The sequence below is a fragment of the Panthera onca genome, chromosome D3 (genome assembly GCF_046562875.1).
Source record: "Panthera onca isolate mPanOnc1 chromosome D3, mPanOnc1 haplotype 2, whole genome shotgun sequence".
In the NCBI taxonomy this organism is placed as follows: Eukaryota; Metazoa; Chordata; class Mammalia; order Carnivora; family Felidae; genus Panthera; species Panthera onca.
The window spans coordinates 5,104,123-5,119,790 of record NC_138350.1 but is presented as its reverse complement, the minus strand read 5'-3'; the positions used below and the strand labels follow the sequence as shown (position 1 = coordinate 5,119,790).

Below are 15,668 nucleotides of genomic sequence, written 5' to 3'. Positions count from 1 at the left end.
AAACATGGTGCTAAGTAAGAGAAGCTGGCCACAAAAGGCCACGGATTGTACGATTTCATCTCAGATCCACAGAGACAGAAAATAGATGAGTGGTTGCCAGGAGGGCTGGGGGAAATGGGAAATGGGGAGTGACAGCTAATGGGTACAAGGTTTCTTTTAGGGGTGATGAAATGTTTTGGAATTGGACAGAGGTGATAGTTGAACGACTCTGAATATGCTAACAACCACTGGACCGTACACATTAAAAGGGTGATTTCACGGGACGCCTGGGTGGTTCAGTTGGTAGAGCGTCCGACTTTGGCTCAGGTCATGATCTCACGGTTCGTGGGTTCGAGCCCCGCGTCAGGCTCCTTGCTGACAGCTCAGAGCCTGGAGCCTGCCTCGGATTCTGTGTCTCCCTCTCTCTGTCCCTCCCCCATTCGCACTCTGTCTGTGTCTCTCTCAAAAATAAATAAACATTAAAAAAAAAAAAAAAAGTGATTTTGCTCTTTTTCCCCCCTGGCTGCTTGGAGCTCAGCCACCACCGTGAACGACACAATAACTATCCGGACCGGAAAGTTCATGACTGACTGACTACTTTACGGAAACAAATGGTCATCGATGTTCTACACCCTGGAAAGCAACAGTACCTAAGAAATTCAAGAAAAACTAGCCAAAATGTACAAGACCACAACAGATGTTATCTTTGTATTTGGATTCAGAACGAATTTTGGCAGTGTTGTTGCAGGATCATTGAGAGAGGCAGTCAAGAGAGAATTATTGAGACGTGTTCCAGGGCAACTTAGTAAGTTTATTTAAGCAGCACGGCGACAGGACCCTTGGGCAGAGAAATCTGCACTCTTGCTGTATGAAGCTGGTGCTTATATGCTTAGTGCTGAAGGGGGAGGGGACGTGCAGGGAGTAGTAGGTCACAAATGTCTTCTTTGAATGTCTACTCGTAAAACTACTTTTGCAAGATTTCTCTGGTGCTTATCATTCAGCTCGGTATGAACTATCAATGAGATGCACAGGCGGTCATGAGACCCTTTAAGTATGTAGCAAGCAGCTCTTACCTGATGCTTATCAAAACCGTGCAGGCTATATAGGTCACCCTTCTGGGCTAAAGGTGAACATTTTTCTGCTTCTGTCCCTCATCAGTGGCAAGACAACTGGCTTTGGCATGATTTATGATTCCTTAGGGTATGTAAAGATACATGAACCCAAACATAGACTTGCAAGACCTGGCCTGTTGGGAGAACAAAAAGACCTCAAGAAAACGGCGAAAAGAATGCAAGAACGAAACGAAGAAAGTCAGGGGCACTGCAAAAGCTAATGCTGGGGCTGGTGAACAGTGGGCTGGAGATTGGGCAACAGAAGGAGTAAAGATTACGGGACGCCCGGGTGGCTCAGTCGGTTGAGTGTCCGACTTCCGCACAGGTCGTGATCGCTTGGTTCACGGCTCATGGGTTCGATCCCCATGTCAGGCTCTGTGCTGACAGCTCGGAGCCTGGAGCCTGCTTCGGATTCTGGGTTTCTATCTCTCTCTCTGCTCCTCCCCCGATCATGCTCACTCGCTTGCTCTTTCTCAAAAATACACATTAAAAAATTAAAAAAAAAAAAAAGGAGTAAAGATTCTGCAGTGATTTTATCTGTGGTGATTGTGCAGATTTTTCATGGGAGGGTTAATAAACTAAGAGCTTCTATGTGGGAAAAAAAGAGAGTGATTTCATGGCATGAATTATATCTCTATTCCTTAGTAAAGCTGGAAAGAAGGGGGGAAGGAGGAAGGAAGGAAGGAAGGAAAGGAAGGAAGGAAGGGAGGACAGGACCCATTTTTTTGTTGCACCTCACTGATTACTGATAACCCCCTGGTAGGTTCTGGGCCAGACCTGAGTTGAGAGATTCATTCATCATTCATCATATATTACTAAGTGCCGGCTATGAGCCATCTGTTTGTTGTGTTGAATGCGTTCACACACACCATGGCACGCAAGCACCTGCCAGTCTGTGCTGAGGACCATAAAAGTGTACATTTACAGTGGGTGGGCCTGGCAAGTCCTGAGAGCCTGTCTTCAGATCCCGAAGTAATGTCAAAAGACACTTGATGACTAATTTATGGCTATGCCACTGAAAAGAAAACCCTCTACAAAGAAGGAACTATGCCAAGTAGTTGATAAGTGATTAGTTTATGGTACTGTGATTGGAGTTACTTTTGTCTCTTTTCTGATTTTTAGATAGCACAGTTAATTACGTTTCTAATACAAAAAAAATAAATTCACAGATGACTTCTGGCTGCATTTTTGGTTTGGCCACCACTGTGTCTTCAAACACTGGAGCCAAGTGTATTTAGATACAGCATCTATGCTCCAATTTGCCACACTCCTCCCTACTCCCTATTGCCTTAAGCTGGGGTGCCTTCACTCATTCATGTAAACTGCCTGATCCCTGAAGGCATTTGAATTTGGATCCCCTGATTTACTTTATAAAATCCAACAATATATAATTCAGGGTGGTCCACCAACATGATAAATGTCCACATTTTAAGTCCCTGGTAAGTGGAGTTAGAATATTTCATCAGTTTGAAAGTGAAAATTCATGTATTTCATTTCTAGATAAAAACAGAATTGTTCTTGGCACTTTTCTATACAGTTCGGTTGGTTGGGAAGTCAAAAAACCTGTTTCAGTTTAATTCATTAAAAAATTTTTTTTTAATGTTTATTTTTTTTGGAGAGAGAGATACAGTGTGGGGGGTGGAGGGGCAGAGAGAGAGGGAGACGCAGAATCTGAAACGGGCTCTAGGCTCTGAGCTGTCAGCACAGAGCCTGACACGGGGCTCGAACTCAGGAACGGTGAGATCATGGCCTGAGCCGAAGTCGGTTGCTTAACCGACTGAGACATCCAGGCGCCCAGTTTAATTCATCTTAATAGGGAACTACTGTAGTTATTATAAGCAGGAAGAACTTCAATACAGTGAAAGAGAGGCATATAAGTGGGTTAGTGAGGCTGGAGGGAACAGGCTCTGGGCTCCCAGAATAACACAACAGAACTGACCTGCCAGCACAAGCAGGGCCTGTGACACAGTCCGGAGAGCGGGGAGTCAGGGGACATCACTAGAGCTCTTGAGTTCAGTCAAGGAAGCCCTGCACCTGTTTTTTGACACCTGAAGCGGGGAAACTGGATATTGGGCCACTACTGCCCCCTATTGCCTGATGGTCTTTCAAGAAATAATCCCTAAAAAGAAAAAGAAAAAAATCCCTCAAATTTGCACAGCACCTTCACATACGGGATGCCATCTGATCCTCTTAATAACTTCACTAGATGAGCAAGGCGCGTGGTGGACGTGGTGTCCTCCCCCTTTTGCAAGCGAGGAAACTGAAGCTCAAAGCTGATGGGACATAATGAAGGTCACACAGCTATGTGCAAAACTGGAGTAAGCAGCCAGGTCTCCCCAGCGCCAGGTCAGGTCAGCACACTCCGCCTAGTGTCATGAATGGGGTCTTTTGTGGCCCCGGGATAGGCTCTGTGAGCACAGCATACACGTGCCAAGACTGTGCCTCAGGAGTGCCGCAGACTGGCAAATAACCATAGCCCGGTTGCACAAATCTGCATCGCCAACACAGAAGACAGGGCTGCTATGTGGCAGAGGTTATGTCTAGGGACATTCGAGAGAAGAAAAAAGGTGACATTTGGGTTGGGTTTTGAGGGATGAGTAGAAGTGTATCTGGCAGCAAAGTGCAGAAAATTGTCCTAGCAGTTTGCAAGAGCTGAGGGGGCGTGATGTGGCAGGAACACTTTGGGAAGCTGACAGAATTCCAATTTTGGAGGATTTGAACCAGGTAAAAAATATTTTTGTGGTTGAAGTATTATATGCATACAGTAAATTAAGGTGCAGCCGTCTTTTCTTATTATTATTAAACATTTTTTTTTAACATTTATTTTTGAAAGACAACATGAGTGGGGAAGGGGCAGAGAGAGAGGGAGACACAGAATCTGAAGCAGGTTCCAGGCTCTGAGCTGTCAGCATAGAGCCCAACACGGGGCTCGAACTCAGGAACCGTGAGATCATGACATGAGCTGAAGTTGGACGCTCAACTGACTGAGCCACCCAGGCATCCCTATTATTATTATTTTTAATGTTTATTTACCTTTGAGAGAGACAGAGACAGACAGACAGACAGAACACGAGCAGGGGAGGGGCAGAGAGAAGGAGACACAATCTCAAGCAGGCTCCAAGATCTGAGCTGTCAGCACAGAACCTGAGGCAGGGCTCGAACTCATGAACTGTGAGATCATGGCCTGAGCCAAAGTCAGATGCTTAACCAACTGAGCCACTCAGGCGCCCCAAGGTGTATTAGTCTTAAGTATAAAAATACTATGTGAACATATAAAAACTTTCCCAAATCCCAGGAAGTTCCCTTGTGCCCCTTCCCAGTCTACACCCATCTCCATCCTTTCTGGTAGGTTTCTGTGGGATTAGGGTGTTTCCCAAGCGGTAAGTGCTTTCCCTGCTTAATTCCGTTGGCTAAGTAACCAGACGGTATTTGATGGCAGGCAGGTAATTCATTCATTGGCCAGAGAACGGAGAAGGGGAGCTCGTGCTCTGAAGGCACCTTCTCGCAATTAGGACTCAAGGCAAGGGTTTCTGGGGTTAGGGTAGAAGGGGCTGGTATGCAAGTCGGCGTGGGTTTTTTTTGGGAAAAGGGGGAGGAGGCTTCTTCGAATCAGAGAGTATCAGTTCTTCCCTTAAATGGGAGCGGTCGCACGTGTCAGTGCGATGGTCGGTGTGTTTTTTGTTTTAACCATTAGATGGTAGGGCACCTGGCTGGTTCAGTCCAAAGAACGTGCCACTCTTGATCTCTGGGTTGTGAGTTCAAGCCCCATGTTGGGTGCATAGTTTACCTAAAAAATAAAATCTGGGGCACCTGGGTGGCTCAGTCGGTTAAGCGTGGGACTTCGGCTCACGTCATGATCTCGCGGTCGTGAGGTTGAGCCCCACATTGGGCTCTGTGCTGACAGCTTAGAGCCTGGAGCCTGCTTCGGATGCTGTGTCTCCCGCCCCCCCAGCCCCCCGCGCCCCTTCCCTGCCCATGCTGTCTCTCTCAAAAACAAAAAATAAACATTAAAAAAAGTTAAAAAAATAAAATCTTAAACAACAGCAAAACAATTAGATGGAAATGATCCCGACGTCATCTAGGGGGTTAACGGTCATCTGAACTGGATCAAACTGGTGGAAAACTGGGGACTCGTTTGGAGTCTGTTGGCGAGTCCCTGGTGGCAAGGGGAAGGCAACAGAGAATCTCGAAGCCCTTGGCGTCAGCCCCCATCTCCCTTTACTTCTTACTTCTGTTGCTGCCTCCAAAGTTTTCGCCATCTCTTTAGACAATCTTAGGGCGTCGCACTGGGCGCGGGAGGTTTCTTGATACTGTCGCTTTCTGGTGTGGTCCACGTGAAACTTAGCCTGCGCGCGAAAGGGATGATGGTGGGGACAACCATGTTTGGCCTTTCAGAGCCACCATCCAGGCTCGGGGTGCGCGGAGCCGCCTTGTCCCTCCGCGGCCGCCGTGCGCCCGTTACGTGGCAGCTGCCGGCGCCCGCCAATCCACGGCGCCCGCATCAGCCCCCTCGGGTGGCGCAGCCGGAAGGGGCGGAGCAGAGGCGGCGGCGGCTGAGGAGGCAGCGGTGGCGGCGGCGGCGGCTCTGGAGGCCGCGGTCCCGGTCCTGGCTTCGGCCCCAGCCCCACCATGGTGACGCTCGCCGAGCTGCTGGTGCTCCTGGCCGCTCTTCTGGCCACGGCTTCGGGCTACTTCGTCAGCATCGACGCGCATGCCGAGGAGTGCTTCTTCGAGCGGGTCACCTCGGGCACCAAGATGGGCCTCATCTTCGAGGTGGCCGAGGGCGGCTTCCTGGACATCGACGTGGAGGTGCGGGCGCGCTGCCCGCGGCCGAGGCGGGGTCGCGCGGCGGCTCGGGGTTTGGAGGCGCTGGGGCCCGCGCTGGGTCTGCGGGGGCGCGGGGCGTGGAGGCCGCTGTCCGAGCGCTGGGAGGGGCCCGGGCCGCCGTCTGGCCTCCGCCCGGGCGACCCCCTCACGGCCCTTTCCCCCGCGGCCCGCCGGGATTCCGTGCCCCGGGATGCCCCGCGGATACGGAGCCGTTGCTTAGTTGCTTTGCGTTCTCAGTTTGGACGGCGGGTTCCCCGTGGAACCTGTCGCTGAGCTTCGTCGACCAGGCGCCGCGTGTCAGCTCCGGGCCCAGGCGACGCTTAACGTGTCGCGGCTAGCCGAGGGCCGGTCTCGTTGGGTCTGCAGCTGCATTCCGTCGTGTTACGGATTAGTGTTGGAGAAAGTAAAGCGAATGCCACTGACGGAGGCTAGGCAGACGTTTGCGTTGTGCATGTCTTTATTTTTCGTAGAAACAGCTTCAGTGTTTAACCTCTTTTCATGCAGACTTCCAGATACCTCCTTCTGCCGTCTCTGGCTAGGGGAAAGCCGGAGCTGGGTCATTCATTTTAGGCGTGATGATTACAGATAAAGTATCTGGAGAAAACAGGAAATTATTTTAGGAACTAGCGTCCCCGAATTTCCTCCTATACCCCCCCCCCTTTTTTTTTTATAACCAAAAGAGTGTTTCGCGTTTTATTTACTTATTTATTTAGGAAACCAGATGTAAGTAATACTTAAGTTCACTGTTAGCATGATTAATTGGGTTCTAGGGTTTTCCATTTGGCAGTGAACAGCAGAGTTGGGCACAAACGACACAGTAAGAGTGAAGCCCAAAAATAAGGGGATAGTGGAAGGAGTGACTGATAAAATTAGTTAAGACGTTAAAGGCCAGTTATTCCAGTCTCCAGATTTTGCATGCTCTCTACGAGGAACTAGGGTGACCAAAGCCTAACCGCTGATGTGTAGCAGATGGATGAGAACACGGGTCCCTTAATTTCCAGTCTAGTCGTTTTCTGAAGCCTTCTGGCGTCTCAGATAAAGCAGGTTCCTACCCTGGTTTGCAGCAATCATTTAGGGAAACCTAGAAATGTAGCTTGCTCAGATTTTTTAGTTTTAAAGATCCTTTTTCACGTTTTGGTGTTAGTGGTTGAGTTTGCACGTGTGTTGCTGATACAGGCCAGTTGGAGACAACGTGTACGGTGCTCTTCTGTTTCTGAGGAGTTGATGTTTGGGTTGGACGAAACGTACGTACTCAGAATGGAAAGGTGCTTTGGGGAGCCATCGAGTCCAGCTTTGTTTCATGAGTGCGAGACCGCAGCCCAAAGACGTTACTGTCACTAAGTGAAAGTTAAATTTTCTTAGCGAATATCCTACTGCCGACGACACCGCTTACGGAGAAGTATGGTTTTAAATCTTCTGTGATGTGCATTTCTTTCCTGCCTCCAGATTACAGGACCTGATAATAAAGGAATTTATAAAGGAGACCGAGAGTCCAGTGGGAAATACACATTTGCTGCTCACATGGATGGAACATACAAGTTTTGTTTCAGCAATAGGATGTCTACTATGACTCCCAAAATAGTGATGTTCACCATTGATATTGGGGAGGCCCCCAAAGGACAAGACATGGAGACAGAAGGTGAGATGAACATTCAGAAGACTTCTGTCACGTTCTAAGAATTAACATTGTGTACGTTTTTATTCATCTGAATGGAGCGTTTATTTTGATTTCTTATTCGAGGCTCATTCACCGTCTTTAAAACCAAAAGCTTTTGTGATACATACTTTTTATTTCTCCAGGACTCCTACTTAACAAAAACAATTTTCTGGAATTTCATATTTCAGTTCTTTACCACGGTCTCTTGCAACTTTTCTTAGTCATTCTGTGCTTTTGTAAGCATGTAGGTTATGTGTGCTTTAGGTGGTTGTGTGGATTTGCTAATCCTGGTATATACATTGTTGTTTATTGTTCATTTATACATGACTGGTTTGGTTAAATTTTGTCGTTTTATTTTTGTGTGTGTTTATATTTTACGCTTTTCTTTAGGTGGTGGAGATACCTGGGATGGTAGGTAGATTGTCTTTTGACAGCATCCTGTCTTTTTGCGTTTTTGTTTGCTGCTAATTTCTGCTTTCCTCCATTCTAACCTGTTTGTTCGCACGAGAGTGTTTTTTCTCTTAATTACAAAACCCCTACAACTAATTAGAGTTTTAGACTGATTGTTTTCTGTGGTTTTTACTTGGATGATGGGAGGTATAGGTTAGGTCATTTTAAATTAATGGCATTGGAAACATAGGGATTGACATTTTAGTAGTAACATCATAGTTTGTTTCTTTTAGATGAATGTTGAGGGTGAAAAGATTCAATTGTAACTGGAGAAGTAAAAGTCTTAAACATAGCTAATGGCAAATGGTGCTGTTGACTTTTAGGGAGTACTTCGTTGGCTTGTTTTTACCATTATTATAGTTTTCTAACTTGAAATTTGGTTGGACGTGAATTCCAGTTCTAGAAGCCGTGTCTAGATATGGTGAGAAAGGCTCTTTCAGCCATATGTTGCAGTTAGATTGATCTATATTTCTCTACTGACCAGCAACAAACCCTGAATTAAGTCTTTTGGAGGAATTGGTTACCAAGAACCAGCACATTTGGATTTTTGGAGGGGAGGGGGCACGGCGTACATCAGGATTTGTGGAAACTAGCAGTGCAACACATTTCATAGTGTTAACGCGATAATATTTGTTTTAGATATTAAGCAGTTTGTAGGGTACTTACATCATAAAGAAGTTATTTGTTGGGGCGCCTGGGTGGCTCAGTTAAGTGTCCAACTTCAGCTCAGGTCATGCTCTCACGGTTTGTGAGTTCGAGCCCCATGTCAGGTTCTGTGCTGACAGCTCAGAGCCTGGACCCTGCTTCAGATTCTGTCTGTCTGTCTGTCTCTCTCTCTCCCTCTCCCCCTCCCCCTCTTATGCTCATGCTCTCTCCCCCTCCCCCTCCCCCTCCCCCTCCCCCTCCCCCTCCCCCTCCCCCTCTCCCTCTCCTTCTCCCTCTCCCTCTCCCTCTTATGCTCGTGTTCTCGCTCTCTCTCCCTCTCTCCCTCTTATGCTCATGTTCTCTCTTTCTCAAAAATAAATAAACATTAAAAAAATAAAGTATTTGTTAGGTTTTGAAATCTGTAGAATTTAGAGAATCCTACTACTTAGTAATTCTTGTGCTTGCTTTTCGGGGCCACTTACGGCGTGGAACTTGGCTAACTCAAGGAGAATTAGGAGTTTTGAAGGGGTTTGTGCTTGTTCATTTTCTGGAAATTGGTCCTTTCTAAATTTAGAAAATATTGGTTGAGGAATGTGAGTATTAAATTATTCTTAAATAATCCTTTAACATAATATTTAAAATCCTTGCTTTTGTTAATGTTGACGAATGGAAGCTGTGAAATCAAACCTTACTCTAAAGGAGTGGTCCTCAGGCAAGGGACAGTTTTTGCCCCCCAAGGGAACATTTGGCAATATCTGGAGACTTTTTTTTTTTTTTTAAGTAGGCTCCATGCCCAGCGTGGGGCTTGAATTCCCTACTCTGAGACCAAGAATCGCATGCTCTACCAACTGAGCCAGCCAGGTGTCCCTATCTGGAGGCATTTTTGATTCTCATGGCTGGATGGAAGATCCTACAGTGCACTGGACAGGCCCCCACAACAAAGAATTTTCTGCTCCAAAATGTCAACAGTGCCATTCCTGAGAAGCCCTGTTCCTAAGGTCACATCACGCTTGGGGCTTTCAAAGTGAAGCTAGAGAGGGATGATTAGAGATTCCAACCTAACTACCTTCATATGGGAGGGGCCCTCCAGTGGGAATTTTCTCTTGTGGTATATACTTTTTTCCTAACTGTTTTGTTCATTGTCACAATGTTCCTAAAACATTGTTTTCTAGCAATATCTAGAAGCATACACTTATTCTTCAGAACTGTCCGTTCACCTTGTATTCATTTTTGGCTAAAAAGAATACCTGATTTTAAACCTTGTGCAGTTGTGAGCTTGTTTTTTCACTTACAATGCCTGGCATTCCCCACTGTAGTGAAATTACTGCTTTGAGTTTCGTAGAAGAATGTTTGAGTTTTGGTGTGAATTTTTTCAAGAGTGTTTTCAGGTTTTTCTACACTCAGCTTCATTGAGATTAAAAGTCTGTTTTGATGCTGCTTTTAAATTAACATTAGAGTTATATGATTCTAATGCTATTGCTCTTAACATTAGAGTTATATGATTCTAAGGCATAGATTTTTATTTTAGTTTAAATATTGTTATTTATAGGATTATTAGGAATTTTGTTTGTTTTATATTTTGTTCTCCACCCCCCCCCCCCCGCCCCGTCTTTTTTTTTTTTTTTTCCCTTCAGTTAGCAGTGAGTATAGTGAACTTAGCAACAATTCATTAGAGGAGATTTCTTAGGGTTAACTGTTCTCCCTTAGTTAGTAAGTATTACATAGTGTTTCCCACCCTGAAAGAGGTTTCTGTACTGGGAATGAACTTTAAAAAATGCTTTGAGAATTAAATGGTCATCAGTAGTCCAAAGTGATGTCTGAGCCATTTCTAAACACCTTCTTTTACATGGCTTCTCTAAGGAATATTTTGAGGACTATTGCTTTAAAAGTATTTTTCAAAAGGAGATTGCCAAATATGTGCCAATCTGTTTTCAAATTTTTCTGTAGCTCACCAGAACAAGCTAGAAGAAATGATTAATGAGCTGGCAGTGGCAATGACAGCTGTGAAACACGAACAGGAGTACATGGAAGTCCGGGAGAGGATACACAGAGCGAGTAAGTTAATGCCGTCACTTTGCAGCAGTGTGGTGGCCATGAAATGGTGAAGGTGTATTTCTCAACAGCTTGTTTATATTTTCCTCGTGTGAATGTTTTACAAACATTATCTTACTAAAGCTTTGATTTAAAAAAAGCACCTATTCAAAGGTATCTTTTGAGTACATGTTTGTAGAGTTTTGTATTGGACTAGTTTATTATTGGGACACTAAATCTAAAGTGAAAAATGCTGCGAAGATTTAGCACGAGCTTTTAAGAGTTTTAAAAAATCTATGGTCAGCTAAGGAATATTCAGTGATAGTTTTCCTAAAGCAGAAAAGAAAAGTGTGAAATGGTTGGTTTTTAATCACATATTTTGAAATTTCTGTGCCAATGTTATTATTATATGCTAAAGGTTAGCTTTTTCCCTAACATGGAACGTTTTATTTAGATAAAATAGCACTAAAATGTGAATCTAGGCAGCCACCAGGTGAAGCTCAGCTTGGGTTCTTAAATTTGTAAACTGGGGACGGGGAGTATATTTGTCTATGGAAGCAGTGATGGCTGGAAGGAACCCCATGTTTAGTCGCAAAAGCCCATGATGTAGCCTTAAGCACTATGCTGTGCTTTTGCATGTAAAATTAAGAGGTACCATATTGACACACAGACCAGATACCATATCTTAGATCCAGGTCCACATCTATGGTTCGGTGTTTTTTCATCCTCCAAATAGTTCTTGGGGGTAGATTGCACGGGAGCAAGCTTGTCTGTGAATGCAAAGTGCTTTATGTCAGGAGTCTGTTCCAGGTTGGGGTAGGGAGTGGAGAGAAGAGTGACTCTAAGGGATAGTGGGCACAGGCTGAACCTCTTGAAGGTGTGGTTTGTGTTCCCCCTTCCCTCTTACATCTCTCCTTGCCACATATGGAAATGAGCCTTTGGGACCTAGAGCACACACTTTGCCCTTGTATGGGAGAGTGATGAAAAACCACAACGGGCTGGAAAAGTGAGAGCCCCTGTTCTCGCTGATATGGAGCCCGTGTTTTCGCTGATACGGATTGGGGCGTGAGGTGGGCCAAGGCTTGTGTACATGCACCCCTGCCTCTTCCACCATGATTCCTTCTCTTTGCCTCCACTCATAATCTGTTCCTCTGGGATCACCACCTTTTCGCCCTCACCAGGCAGGGACCTATTTGTTGAGTACCTTGCTGACCACCAGGGGCCAGCCCATTCTGGGATGAGAAGGACACTGAGCAGAGTCTGAGGTCCAAGAGCTTTCATTGCTTTTTGTTTTAACCAGTTCAGACCTGATGGCTTCAAGGTTATGGGAAGTTCTTGGGAACACGGCAGCCAGAGGGAGCACCTGTCTTCTGGTCTGTAGAAGACATCCAGCCTTACTCTTTCACACCTTATTTGCGCGGAGATGCTCCTGTGTTTGTTTGACAAATATAATTTTAGGCATTCTGTTTATTTTTGCAAATCAAATAGTTCCCATGATGTTGTTTGGTTTTTGTACATCTCTCTGTAGCACTTGCTCCTTAGAAATGAATGTAATGAGACTTTTTTTTTTTTTCCCCTACTGCAGTGTTGTGATAATAACATCTTCTAGGTCTGGCAGATGTGTGAGTAGTGTGAGGACAGTGGCTTATATACACACTTTTCTAAGCGAAGTGAAGGGAGAAATACTTCTTTTTACATGATTGGTTAATATTTTGAAGTGTTGACTCAGCCATTCCCCTTTCAGACACAAATCTTGAAAAGCTAGTCATTCACAGGTATGCTAGATACTGGTTACTAAGTCTTCAGCAGAAGTAAACTTCATGCCCTGGTTAGTACTAAAATTTTAGCTTGGGTGATCGTTTAGAGTTCTAGTTAATAATGTTTTTGGGTGTATGTCTTTTTTTACTGTTGGGGGAAAAAAGCCACACTTTTTAGTAGCTAAGTTATCTTTTTGGGAACTTGTCCATTGCTTTTCACTTCTTTTTGAGGGATTGTCAGTCCACTAGCTTTTTTTTTTTTTTTTAATTTTTTTTTTTTTTAACGTTTATTTATTTTGGGGACAGAGAGAGACAGAGCATGAACGGGGGAGGGGCAGAGAGAGAGGGAGACACAGAATCGGAAACAGGCTCCAGGCTCTGAGCCATCAGCCCAGAGCCCGACGCGGGGCTCGAACTCACGGACCGCGAGATCGTGACCTGAGCTGAAGTCGGACGTCCAACCGACTGAGCCACCCAGGCGCCCCCCACTAGCTATTTTAATTTTAGTCAGTGTCTTACAAATGATACACATATATCTAAAAATATGCACTCAGCTGACTTATACCGTTACTGTCTTGCTAATTATAATTGTTTTTAGTATTGGCCATTTGTAGACAAATCAGAAACTGCCTAGTAATTAAAAACAATTAGGGCTGTAGAATTTGATGGAAAATGTGAAAGAATGTGACATAGATGGAGCTTCAGAATAAATTAGTAAAGAGTGGTCATGGCTGTTACTTCAAGGATGAGATCCTTAGCTTAAGAGTGGGGTAAATCGTGGAACTGGTTCCAGGTCGGTAGTAACCGCTAGTGGTGGTCCGTGAGACTGAGAACCTCCTGCATCTGGAGCAGGTGCCAAGTGCATCATCCATGCTCAATATTTGTTAAATACGTGTTTAAGGAGAAAGTCACTTTGACACATTTTGACTTGGTGGGTAGTGCTTTTTGGGTAACTGTATGATCTTGAAATCATCTCTTAGTTTTTTTTAAGTCCGTTTTCTGATTCAGCAAAAAGGATTATAATGTAGGAATATTTTAATGGGAGGGAGAAAGAAGGTTGTATTGGGTTTTAACCCTAGAGGTTAAAGTCACTTTTCCCCCCCTGTTCCCCATAGCGGAACAGGCTTGACCATACCCCATGAATCCTTAAGGTCCCATTTAAATCTAAAATTTTCTGCTTCTAAGTTTGTTGAGTTGCTTGGGGACAAAAGACAAAAATATTTAGAGTACTCTGAATGGTGTGCAAAATATTCCTTCCCTAAAGACTAGGATGATTTATGATGCTTATGCTTTTTTTTTTTTTTTGGTGTTAAATTTTGTTTGTTTGTTTGTCCTCACAGTCAACGACAACACAAACAGCAGAGTGGTCCTTTGGTCCTTCTTTGAAGCTCTTGTTCTAGTTGCCATGACATTGGGACAGATCTACTACCTGAAGAGATTTTTTGAAGTCCGGAGGGTTGTTTAAAAAGCCTTTTCCTGATGATCTCAAAATCATAATTCACTGTTTACCAAACATCTTGGTCATAATAATGTCATTAGTTTCTACATTTTTATTTTCAGAACTGTACATTCACAGCTTATGTTTCTTTGTGATTAATAGATATTGGAGGAAAACACCTTTTTAGGAAAGTTATAGTGAAAATTTGACACTTGATTGGCATAATTTCTTATTTGAATTCTGCCTCCATTATATAGGCCTTTCAGAACTCAAACACTGTAAGTGAAATACAGGCATATAGTCCCTGTTATATCTATTTTCCTTTTGTTTTCATGATAAAATGCAGTTTGTTCAGACAAGTACTTTACGGATAGTACTTCACTAAAATGACTTTGGATCCCTTACCTGCAGTTCAAGTCATTAAAGATTCATTTTGTTGAGTCCTTAGGAGAAACAAGTCTGAATCTTGACATTTTCCACTCAGCCTGTTGGCAGCGCTCTGACTGGGGTGTCACCAGGTTGTTACTTTTATACCTGTCTGTCTTGTTTCTGCTTTGAAGATAAGACTTCCCCGACAACGTGTTCCCCCCCTAAATTTGTATTTTGAACCTAGGACTCAGTCACCTCCAATTAGGTTGATGACACAAGCAGCTAATAACCATTTTTGGTTTCTGCCTAACCTTGTAAGAAGTCTCTCCTAAAGCCAGTTCTCTGGGTGTTGCAGCAAATGGTAGCTCTTTTCTTTCTGTGCTGGCACACCCACTTTCTCCACTCTTGGCATGTAGGAAGTGTGCATTCATGCAATTGGAAACATCTGGATTTTTGATGCCAAAGGGTTAAAGCCTCTTGGATTTCATTGCAGTGATATACAGCCACTATTTTATTTTTGATCAGTGGCATTTTGGCCACTGTTTAATTAGGGTACTGAACATCACTGTCAGTACTAGGATTTTGTTTTTGTTTTTCTTGGGTCTCTATTTTTTGGCACATGTGAATTTTGTTTTGTATAAAATGACATGACTTTCTCTTGGTCTCTGATGATGGGTTTAAAATTAAAGGCGCATCTGGTTGTGGTGTGGGGGTGATCCAGGATTATGTTGTGACTGATGTATGTTAGTTACTTGTACATTTTTTTTGGATCTTTGCAAGGGGAAAACTACAAGTAACGAGTTTTATATAATTAATTTAAATTTGTTACAGGTTTTCATGTTCAGGATAAACAATTTTTCGACCTTGGGTGAAAATACTGCAACAGTTTTAGGGTGACTGTATTTTACCTTAAGACAGCTGTTGCAACTCCAATTTTTTTTTTTTTTTTTTTTTGGGTGTGTGTGAAAACACTTCAAAATTGAATTAAAAGATGTACATTTAAAATTGGTTGTGTATCTAATCTGCCCCAGGTTCAGTAAATAAACAATTCTTTTTAAAAACAGTCTTAGTATTCTGTTTCATATTAATGCTTAAATAACATTTGTTAAAGTACCAGCTTTCTATTCATATCACAAATGACGCACGTTCATGTTTTCTGAGTTATCGTGCCTGATAAATGTCTGTCACTTTTTTTTAATGTTTGTTTATTTAATTTGAGAGAGCTCTGGTGATTACACAAGTGAATGGGGGAGGGACAGAGAGAGAGCGGGGGGAGAGAGAATCCCAAGCAGGCTCCACGCTGTCAGCGACAACCCGACGTGGGGCTTGAACTCATGAACAACCATGTGAGATCGTGACCTGAGTCAAAATCAAGAGTTGGATGCTTAACCACCTGAGCCACC

The 15,668-nt window shown here is 44.0% G+C and overlaps 1 protein-coding gene and 1 long non-coding RNA gene across 3 annotated transcripts; one reads left to right on the top strand and one right to left on the bottom strand.

Moving 5' to 3' along the window:
• Positions 1-501: 501 nt before the first annotated feature.
• Positions 502-5,538, bottom strand: LOC144613924 (uncharacterized). The gene is made up of 3 exons (XR_013551401.2): positions 5,321-5,538; positions 3,031-3,210; positions 502-1,225 (listed from the first exon to the last, which is right to left on the bottom strand). It is a non-coding gene; the product is annotated as an uncharacterized LOC144613924 (long non-coding RNA).
• Positions 5,539-5,615: 77 nt separating this feature from the next.
• TMED2 (transmembrane p24 trafficking protein 2) lies at positions 5,616-15,328 on the top strand. Of its 2 annotated transcripts, XM_060612108.3 has the most exons (5): positions 5,616-5,900; positions 7,365-7,557; positions 7,966-7,986; positions 10,618-10,725; positions 13,799-15,328. In XM_060612108.3, exons 1-5 carry the CDS (start codon positions 5,721-5,723, stop codon positions 13,921-13,923), a joined length of 627 nt encoding a protein of 208 aa, XP_060468091.1. In that variant the 5' UTR covers positions 5,616-5,720; the 3' UTR covers positions 13,924-15,328. The 2 variants fall into 2 exon arrangements, with proteins under 2 accessions (XP_060468091.1, XP_060468092.1); XM_060612109.3 differs by lacking the exon at positions 7,966-7,986.
• Positions 15,329-15,668: the final 340 nt, after the last annotated feature.

Coding starts and splice junctions, on each gene's coding strand:
- TMED2 (XM_060612108.3), top strand. CDS start 5,721: ATGGTGACGCTCGCCGAGCTGCTGGTGCTCCTGGCCGCTCTTCTGGCC. Junction 5,901..7,364: donor TCCTGGACATCGACGTGGAG/GTGCGGGCGCGC, acceptor TCCTGCCTCCAG/ATTACAGGACCTGATAATAA. Junction 7,987..10,617: donor TGGTGGAGATACCTGGGATG/GTAGGTAGATTG, acceptor ATTTTTCTGTAG/CTCACCAGAACAAGCTAGAA.